We start from the raw sequence: 11080 nt of genomic DNA, 5'->3' as shown, positions 1-11080 counted from the left end.
TATGTTAAGGTGGAGACTATGGATTGGCTATTTCATAGTTCCATATTAGGCTTACACTAAACTGAATGAGGAAATGTGGTCGAGACAGGTCTGTGTCCCTATCACAAACCTTAAAGCCTTATTGCTATGTTGCAAGATCACCTAGTTTTTATAATTGTGATAGCAAAAAAAATAATAATCCAGGCATTAGAAAGATCAGCAGGCATATGATGGAAAATACTTGGTCAAATGCTGTATTATTTTGAAATATGAAATCTTTTGTTGGATCTGCCTTGAAATGTTACAGTTCATTTCCTGTGCTGCTCCTTTTTTAGACAGTTACATTTTTTAAAGTTGTTCCATTCCATTTTTAATAACATTTTCAGACCGTTCAGGCTATTTATTGAGTGGGTTCAAGGGATTTTCCTATAAAGTGTTTTTGAAGTTCCCTAAACTTGCTGATGACTTTCCTTTGTCTTTTGACTATGTCAGATAATTTAGTCTATTATAATGTACTCTACATAGGACTGTACTTGAAAAGTTGTCTGGAAGCTTTGGTTGATTCAAAATACAATTTTGCACAAGCCTAGATTTGCATGTCTCATCTTGACTTTTTTGGGAGCATGTTGATTTGTTTCAGGTGCAATTAAAGATGCTGGTTATCACCTTTAAAGCCCTACTTAGAAAGCCCATGTTACTTTATTTGAAGGACAGCCTCTCCCTACTCAGCCCACCAGGATGAAAAGCAAGGCATTTTTCCGGTCCCATCTGTTAACAAAATACAATTGGTGAGATCAAGAAAAACGGCCTCCTTGGTGGCAACTTCTTTCCTATTGAATAAGGTAGTCCTCAACCCATGACCACAATTGAGCCCAAAATATAGTGTTAAATAAGAAATTTGTTAAGTGAGTTTTGCCCCATTTTACAATTTTTTTTTGCCACATTTGTTAAGTGAACCACTGCAGTTGTTATATTAGTAACACAGTTGTTAAGTGAATCTGACCTTCCCATTGATTTTGCTGATCAGAAAGTCATAAAAGGGATCAAATGTCCCCAGGACACTGAAACCATCATAAATATGAACCAGTTGTCAAGCTTCCAAATGTAAATCACATGACATGATGCTGCAACGGTCATAAGTGTGAAAAATGGTTAAAAGTCACTTTTTTCAGTACCATTATAACTTCGAACGGTCATTAAATGAAATGTTGTACCTTGGCGACTATCTGTATTACTGGCCGTGCTTTATTATTTTTCAAGAAGGCCCTGAAGACGTGGTACTATAACAGGGAACAGATCAAATTCCTAGTGTGATTATATCTGTTGCTCCATCAGAGGAGGGGCAGTACTGGCAGGGTTTTATGTTATGGGTTTTTAATGCTGTAAGCCAGCTAGACTCCCTTGTGAGAGTTGGGTAGCTATGTAAATGTGTTAAATAAATATATAAGTAAATAAAAATTCTTGCCTTAAGACCAAGAGATGGTGACGATGACTGATAACATAATGGACATATATTTCGGCACTTCTGCTTCTCTTTTTTTTATTCGCTAATATTGAGGAGGGGGGAATAATGGCAATTGCATAAAATCCTCAACAGCTTAAATCACAGAAACATCATATCCTGTGTCTACTTTCAAGGAACTTACAGCCAAATTGGTAAGAATAATTATAGTCTAAATCTTTGACTACAGATGGGGAATTCAGCCTCACAAAGTCTGCCTTAAAGCACTGAAGTATAGTAACTATAGGATTCTGACTGGCTTCCCATATAGTGCTAAGCCTCTTGGTTAAGGTTGGTTAAGCCATGACCTATGGTTAAGCCATGACTTATTTAAGCTATGCTGGTTGAAAACACACAATTGTTGTGGTGTGCATACCATATTGACTACAGGAAGGTTTATAGTATTAAAGAATCAACTTACTCAAGAGCAAAAATAGCTTTGCACTTCCAAAACTAAGCTATAGAGATACATTGTCTACGTCAGGGGTTTCAAATTGGCAGCCCATGGGCCAGATCTGTCTTGTGCAGGCCACATCCACCCCAGCTCCACAAAAGGAAAAAAAGTCACAATACATCATTTAATGGCAATGAGATACAGCGAGTTTGACACCCATGGTCTAGGTCATTCTCATTTAGCAACAGTTCTGTTATGGCAATGATGAAAGAATAATTTTACAGCCAATTCTTGTATTTACAACCTTCAGAGTTTTGTGAAGCAAAGGAAAGCCAAAGTAAGATCTTACGCACAGTTAGGATTTCACTTAGCAAATACTCTACTTAACCAGGTTGCTACTAAACAAGGACCATCTGTAAAACTCAATCAACTTGCCAGAGCTGTTGAAGTAAAAGTCCCATTTGGGAAATCTAAACTCCCTACATAATGTAAGGGAAGAACTCAGTAATCCAAACCCACGTCAACATGATGGACCTAGTTGCCATAAGAGAGGGCCTGCTCTTTTGTTGTAGAAGCCTGATTGTTTGTGTCTTAGCTCACAGACAAACAGACACAAAGCAGATCCCTACTGTTAAAGTAAAACTACCCACCCTACTGTAATAGGGAAACAGACATGGTTCTCATACTAATGGGTCTTAATACCTGAACACAATATTTCCTATTGGTATATATAAACAAGGACATCATACTAAGTGAAAAAGTGTCTTGGTTTTGTTTAATCTAGTATGCAAATCCAGCTAACTGTAATTTCTTCAGTAAACCAAATTGAAAGAAATCATGACTTACCAAAACTCAATAAACCTACATTCAATTTTCAAAATAGGCATCAACAGATTTGGAAGGCAAATAAAATAGTGTGAGTTCAACTGGCAAGTTAACTCCAATTCAAAAGAATTGTATATACTGCACTTGATTTATATAGAAGAAAGAAAATCTTGCTAAGCTATAATTTTGAGATCTAAATTTGGGATCTGGGTTTTAAATAGGTCTTGGACAGAGCATTAGGTCCCAAGAACTAACCCCCTTGTTAATTACTTTCATTCTTTTGAATTGAGGAAAAGAAGAAAGTGGCCGCGTGAGCTATTGTGGGTGCAATCGAGGCCGCCTTCTACCGCATAGCTCCCATCGACCAGTAAGATCCCACAGAGTTGGTCTCCTCCGGGTCCCATCAGCTAAACAATGTCGATTGGCGGGCCCGCGGGGGGGGGGGGCTTCTCTGTGGCTGCCCTGGCTCTCTGGAACCAATTACCTCCTGAGGTGCGGAGTGCCCCCACCCTATTGGCCTTCCGGAAAGCGGTGAAAACTTGGCTTTTCCGGCAGGCCTGGGGCCGTTGATCTCACTACGGCGATCTTGCGAGACCCGGCCATGGAATGGAGTGTATGGGTTTTTAATGTTCTTTTAAAAAAATTTTACGGGATATTGTTTGCATTGTTTTTTTGCTGTAAGCCACCCAGAGTCCCTAGGGAGTTGGGTGGCATAGAAATGTGACTAATAAATAAAATAAATAAATAATAATAAAAACTACCGTTAAGGTCATAAATTCCTTATATGAGACACTGTCTTCCACCAAAAAGCAATATTTTATTTTTTTACAAAAAATGTTGCTGATAAAGCGGGTCTACTAGCACATTGTGACAACTATCATTTAAAATATTAAGAGTTCTAAGAGCACAGAAATGAAATACTTGAACAACAGCTGTATTCTCAATAAATACTTCAACGCAAACAATTGTATTTTCAGTAATATTTGTTTTTGGAAATGTTTTAATTCCATGTTCTTCAATACATAATAATGCTTCTACCTAAATAAAAACCTTAAAATATTTCAGTCCTATATTTAAACACTGTATCATTTGGTATCAGAAATAGATCTTGTAGAAAAATAGATGTTATAATTTATGCACACACTGATGAATAACGGCTTCAAAACGCTTTTTTAAAAAAACATTCGTTTTGCAAACTGTTGCTTTTTTTCAAGTCACCTTTTTCAGAATGTTTCATAGCTCATCATGCTTATAAACAAATTCTCTTGCAGATATAAAGCCATCATTGTCCTCATCTTCTTTATTAAATATGTCTTTAACCAAAATATCATGGTGGCTTACATTTATCGGTGCACCATGTCTTTCAAATTCCATCTTCAAATACTTTTTTACCTTTGAGACAAAGAAAAAAGATCAAAATTCAAAATCATAGATATGCATTTAAAAGCAGATAAGCATAGACTTCTAAAAAGAAGCCAAATTATTGAGAGACTTTTTTTAGTACACTTTACAGCTTCACATAAATATTATCCCTCTACCAGAAGCGATTCTGCGCAAACTTACAATTACTATACAATTACAAGTACTATAAACATTAAAACAATAAATAAGAATCAAAAATGTAAAATTCAATGAAAATAAAACTAACTGGGATGGAAAGGGAGAGGGAAAAGTGCATACAGAAAGGAATAGATATTATCTATTCCACTAACCACTTCCAAAGTGCCACATCCGAATTGGGACCTCAGACTAGTTGGCATAACCATGTCTTCAAGGCTTTTGGAAAGCAGAAACGGTGGGTGCATACCCAGTTCTTGATTCATCTAAACCATTCCTCAGATAATACGTTGAAAAACTGTGCAACAGAACTCTGAAGGCAGGAATAATTGTTCAGTTCTAATGTAGCTCAGCTTGGAATGAAAATTTTATTTACAGACACCACATTTGCACAGAACTTCAAGGGAAATGATAGCTTAGATATCTTTTTTTATACACTGCAGAATACATTAACATATTCACCTCTTCTTTAGATAGTTTCCAATCATCATTAAGATCCATCTCTTGAAAGGACTCATGAGATCTTGGTCCATTTCTGATTTCTAAAAGGTCAATGTGGAAGATCAGTGTGCTTTCAGGTGGAATTTTTCCTATCAAAGAAATAAATAAACAAGAAATATATAAAATGGAGATCACATTAAGCCTAATACTGAGGATCTATTTTGCTACCTAGAATTAACCAAAGTACTGAAAGTTTACATAATGTCTAAGTAATTGTTGTGGCCCACCACCAGCCAGCAGAACTGGCAGCAGAGTTGGACAGTGAAGAGGTTGGGAAGGAATTTGGGCCAATCCTGGGGGCTGGGAAAAGCTCGGACGAGGGCTCTGTGTCGGAGACAGAGAGGGAATTAAACAATAGCAAGGTATAGGAACAGCTGGAGCTCGTTCCCAGTATGTACATGCGCAGAGCTGCAAGAAGACAAAAACAATTAAGAAAGCAGGGTAGACTCGGGAGTAAGGCCACACCTTGGAGATGATTGGCCCCTCCCATAGGACATGGAGCGAACGGGATGTAGGCTTTTGCAGGAAGCAATTAGTTCATCTTGTTTCAAGATTGGAAAGTTCTGTTCGTGACTCTAATTGGCTCGGTGCCAAGTTTGGCCTTGCTCTGTATTTGAAAATTGGTTCTCTGGCAGCGTTTCAAGTGAGATAAGATGAGGGTTGATAAACATTCCTCTGAAAGACTGTTTGCCAAAGCCTTGTTGACTGTGAATGAACAGAATTCAGAGTCGTGTTAATAAAGAGGTTTTACTGGGATTAAGACTTTGCTTCATGCTTTCTAAGAAAGCCTAGGTCAGAACACTAATTTAGAATGAAAATCCATGCACATTCAATTAGAAGTTAGTCTCATTGAACTTTTAAATGTATCAAAATTACAGGTCTTAGAGTTTAGCACCCCTGAAGGTACCAGAATTGTAGACAAATCTCCTAATTATATTATCTTATTGTAAGTACAAAAAGTTATCTAGTCTTCTATAGTTTACAGTTCAACAAATGTACACATGTTCTATTTGTAGCTCCACCCCATTTAGATTATATAACAGTAATTATTTTATGTGTTGTTTCTGCAATGTCAATGTTTGTAACATTGAATATGGCCAGACTCAGAAAAATGTACAGACATACACCTAGGTTAATCTGAGGAGAAAGACTTGTAATATTTTTCTTTGTCCTATAAAAGTTAAGTACAAGAAAAGTAAAAGTGAGGACACAGAACTGGCTTCAGTTCAAATTTATTTTCTCTTGCCTATTACTTCACACTTCTTATAGCCTATGGCAGGGATGCCAAACTAGCAGTCCACAGGCTGGATGCGTCACACATAGACCATACCCACCCCAGCTCCGCAATGGGGAAAAACATTGTGATACATCACATAACGGCAATGTGATGCTGTGTTTGACACCCATGGCCTGTGGGAATGAAGCCTAAATTAAGAAGAAAGCTATTCTGTGTAACTCTGCTAGTAACATACTATATAGCCTGTTTCTTCATTAAAAGTTTCATCAGCACCTTAAACTGATGGTGGCAAATTACGAGAATGATTAGTAGTAAGTAGGCAGGCATTCTAAGAGATTTTGTAGCAGTTAGATATGTGGGTGCAAGTGTTGTTGTAGTTGTTTCTGTGGTAGAGAAGCTGGAAAAGTACCAGGACTGAAGGAAGGAGAGAGGAGGTAGAAAATAAAAGCCAGTATAATAGAGGTACTTGACGCTATGACAGATTCCAACATCAGAACAATCTACCTAAAAGAAGGCAGTGCTTGGAAAAGCTAAGATACTGAATAGAACCTACAAACTCCCAGGGGTTCTGTGGAGGACCAAAGATTGAGGAAGATACCTAATACCCAAAGGATGAAAAGGGAATGTGTGTGTGTGATGTTATTTTATTAGAATAAGTTACATATGAACCAGTATAGTCCTATATAAGAAAAATAATTTTCTTTATATCAATGGAAGGTTTGGAAGGTCTATTGATCAGTACTTTGTAGCATCTCCTTTGGCAGAAATAACTGCTTCCAAAAGTCTCCTGTAGCCAATTAAGAATCTTTTTGGTCTTGCATTTGGATTCCCCCCTCCCCCTCCTTTCTTACAGAACACTTCTAGCTCAAATATCCTTCATGTCTGAGATTTCCCCAAGATGTTCAGTATGATTCTAACTTTGGGAGGCCATGCCAAAGCATGTTTCTTTCTTTTTTAAAAGCATCTCATGATTGATTTGGAGGTGTTTCAGATGGTTGTTTTTCCAAGATATTTTGAATCTATAAACACAGACTAAGTAAGTATATATTAAAAGATACATAAAGATGTTGTGCTTTCCATGCAATTGTATTATGTAACCTGGGTAAAGAGATAAATATTGGTAGCATATATCATTTTATGAACCATAATCTTATAATTATATGATTTTATGAACCTGAAAGTATTACCTTTGCCTTCTTTTCCATAAGCTAGGGATGAAGGAATTGTTAATTTGCGCTTCTCTCCTATACACATCTGTTTCAAACCTTTGTCCCAGCCTTGGATAACTTCCTTTATACCAAGAGTAAACCATGTTGGTTGGCCATTATTATGCTTGTGACTGAAACAAATAAAACATTCACTTAGGACATCCAGTTGAAAAAAATATTCCTGTTGCTGGATCAGACCAGAGATTTAGTATTTCAGTATTCTGTTCATGAAGGCTAATGACAAGCTAATTGAAAAGCCATCCCATTCTATTTCTTTCTAGTAATTCACATGGCAAATAGAATTACAGGGTCCCATGGGTTATTTCCTGGAACAACTTTTGAAAACTGAAGCTGAGGAGTGTGAATCCCTCCAGTCATTGCTAACTAAACTCAGGTAGTTCTCATTCTTGGCTTTGCTAGGTGTAGTTGCAGGAGTTGTAATTCAGCAATTTCTGGAGGGCCCTAGTCCCATTTTAAAGCATACACATAAAAGCGGACAATCTTTTAGATCTTTTCTTCTGATTTAGCAACTGAAACTATTAATAATAACACATTCTAAACCAAAATAAGTAGGTTATTATGTCTGTACTAATTGAAATCTAGGGTATTCATGACAATCATTAGCTTAAAAGTATCATATCAGGAATTTTAGAACTTTGCAATATTGCAATGCCCTTGTGTGATAAATTGGGAGGAAAAAATGTCACAAAAATGCTTTTAATTTAATAATTAGCATTTGTTCCATATATCAAATGAAACAATGATAGAAAAATTTTTATAAAGAATTTCACTGGAGATTTAACAAAAATGCAGGCAAAATGTCCAATAAGGAATGAATTTGGACATCCTTATTGCATTAATTTCTGAAATCTGGCTTTTATTCTTAAAACAACCACTCTGATTTCTCATTTATTTTCTAATCCATAATTGTTATTTATAGCATTTTTTTTTAAAAAAAGACCTGACTCAATAGCATGCTTATAGCCTTCTCATTCATTTTTTGAATTCTTTTTGTACAATAATATCCAAGGAAATATATTGCTGGGAATTCAGAGTGACAGAACAAACTTCAGACATAATTTCCTTTAGTAACACATAATACTTACCAGTTTAATTTGTTTCTGTTACCTATCTGTTATCTTAATGGATAAAAATATTTAATGTCATTAATATATAAAGATATTCCAGAAGCTATAAACATGCTAATCAGCAGAGATGGCAGAGGCAAGTAACATATTTGATAGAAGCTGAACCCAATTACTGGAGTCAGTGTCAATAAATTGCAAATAGATATCACAAATATGCTTTTTGTCAATTTTATTTGTAGTAAAATCTTCAAAATATACCATGCTCTAATCCAGTGGTGAAATGCACTCTAATCCATTTAGAGGATCAAAAATGGGATGTAATGATGTCCCAGCAGGTAGCTGGAGCCTCCTGCCGCTGGCGCTACCAGTTCGTGCAAGCCAGTTAGATCTGGCTAGATTTCACCACTGCTCTAATCACAGAAAATTAAAAATGCAATTGACTTTGTGATAGATTGTAAACATTTAATGTTTAAACACCTAATTCACATGCAAAAAATCATTTTAAAATGTTTTACAATGTTATTAGACAACCGTGAGCCACTTGGTCATTGTTTCACAAAATGTTTTTTACCTTAACAGCAAAACAGAATGACCAAGGGCAAAAAAAGCAATGAGAATGGGAGCCACGTCCAACTTGCTGAAGCTGACTGTCTTTCAGCAACTGATGATGTAACCAGTCTACCTAACCTCCAGAGGACTAGGATGGAGTTAGTCTACTTGGATTCCAGCAGTTGAAGAAGGGCCTGGTCTATTTCATCTCTGGAAGGCTAGAGTAGGACTGGTTTACAAAAGCTTCTGATGATGGCACAGAAGCTTGGAAGTAATCACAAATCTCCCAAATTTCTATCCCAAGGGAGTCATGGATCTCAGTTTCTGGATATCTTTTATAATGTATCCAAGATACCTTGACGTACTTGATTCAAAAATTGTTGTCCTATGATGCACTGCTTCACCCAGTTAAAAGTTACAGACAGAAGAATTTAGTAGTAGATAATTTAAACTTCTAAAGAATACAATATACCTAGTAGTCCATGGAATTCTTGTGCCTCTTCCAAGGCACTGCAAAACAGCAGATAGAAAACTGATTTGTAAGCCAAATATTCAAGATGAGATCATTCCTGAAGCAAATTTTAAAACAAATGACTCTCTCTCATACACCTCCAGGAGTCATGATCCATAAACTAAGAACACTTGTATTATACTCATTTATATTTATAAAAGTATGATGGTACAAAAAGAAAGGAAGGGAAAAAGGGTTCTTACTGAAGTGAACCAGGACTTTGCTGTAAGAATGGTTTGCTATGGTTTGCTGTACTTCTGGATTTACAAATAAAAGTTAAAAATGCTCTTATCCAAAGGAAAATCTCACAATTCAGAAAAAAGAAAGTGTATGTAGTTATGACCCAACTGAGAATAAATCCACAATACCCTAAAAGCCCAATATCCCTATAATAAGGCCATCAAATATTTCCAATTACGACATCATCATTCATTTTGCATATTAAGGATGGACCACTTTTTCTGGCCCAGGGCTACAGGTGACTTGGTGATATTTATTTATTTATTTATTTATTATATTTCTATACCGCCTTTCTCCCGTAGGACTCAAGGTGGTGTACAGTCAAGAAAAATATAGACACACAAACATCATAAAATTGCTAATTAAAATTATTACTTAGTTTGGTCAATTAAATAAAACCCAGGGCCATATTTAAGGGCCATATTTCAAAGAATAATCAGAAAAGGCAAGCTATCTTCCACTATGGTAAATACTTATTCATACATCACATTGAGCAAAAATGTGATTTATTTGGTTAGCCTGTCTGAATTTGCAGAACAAATACTTACGTGGAATGAAAGAGTGAGCCATCTTTCTCTAAATATCCGTCATAGTGCACCAACATCAGGTCTCCAAACTTGGTCTTCCTTTTGCAAATGAAAGGTTTATGGAGAACATCGATTTTGACTTCTGGTTCTGGAATGAGAGCGCCAGTTACCAAAGCCACGGTCCCAAAGAGAATCCAAAAAGTACCGTCCATTCTGGTTACTTGAAGATGCGTTTTTTACAGGCTGAAAAAGCAACCCGCATGACCTTACATGCACCTGTCCATTAAAAAAAAATCCAACAATCTTCAAATAGATTCTCACATTACTAAGGAATGATCTAAGATCGCTTTATTTAAAAAAAAGCCCTCTAAAATATATTCTTTCCTTTCTAATGTACTTAAATTGTATCTTCTGAAAATTCCACTTCATAGGACTTTAAAACGTCAGCCTTTGCAATAAAGGTGGAGATGGAAAAAGCTAACCACGGAGCCGAGCTTCCTCCCAGCCTTTGTATCTCACCAGGTTTCAGACTTTATTCTCCAAATCCGCAGACGTGGCAAACGTGGTCTTAAAACCCGCAGAAAAGCAGGCAAATCTCCAAGCATTCGTATCCATTTAATAGCCACCTCTCCTCTTTCTCCTTTCTGGTTGGCTAAACGCGAGGGCTGGGTTTTACGCCAGCCACTCCATTGGGAAGCTGACCCGTTCATCTGCAGGGCGAAAAAAACCCGTGGAAGCTCTCTCATCGCTGAGCGGCGATTGGTCTCCCAAAAATTCTAGCGAGAGAACGCCGCGCATACATTTTGGAATCCCTCAACACAATACCGCCGGCTTCGGAATGCCATCATAGGCTGACGCCACGCATGGATCCGGATTCTCATTGGTTCCCAAGAACTCATCTGCTCTCTTGGTGTTCTAGCCACGCCCTTGTTCTAATCACATGTAAACTTTGCATTCAGGAAC

The 11080-nt window shown here is 36.9% G+C and overlaps 1 protein-coding gene across 1 annotated transcript; it reads right to left on the bottom strand.

Annotated features, from left to right (window-relative positions):
* Positions 1-3496: 3496 nt before the first annotated feature.
* FKBP14 (FKBP prolyl isomerase 14) lies at positions 3497-10982 on the bottom strand. The gene is made up of 4 exons (XM_034402048.3): positions 10139-10982; positions 7182-7333; positions 4719-4846; positions 3497-4091 (listed from the first exon to the last, which is right to left on the bottom strand). Exons 1-4 carry the CDS (start codon positions 10327-10329, stop codon positions 3933-3935), a joined length of 630 nt encoding a protein of 209 aa, XP_034257939.2. The 5' UTR covers positions 10330-10982; the 3' UTR covers positions 3497-3932.
* Positions 10983-11080: the final 98 nt, after the last annotated feature.

This window comes from Pantherophis guttatus, chromosome 4 (genome assembly GCF_059756535.1).
Source record: "Pantherophis guttatus breed Tessera chromosome 4, ASM5975653v1, whole genome shotgun sequence".
In the NCBI taxonomy this organism is placed as follows: domain Eukaryota; kingdom Metazoa; phylum Chordata; class Lepidosauria; order Squamata; family Colubridae; genus Pantherophis; species Pantherophis guttatus.
This window is presented reverse-complemented; position numbering and strand designations above follow the sequence as displayed.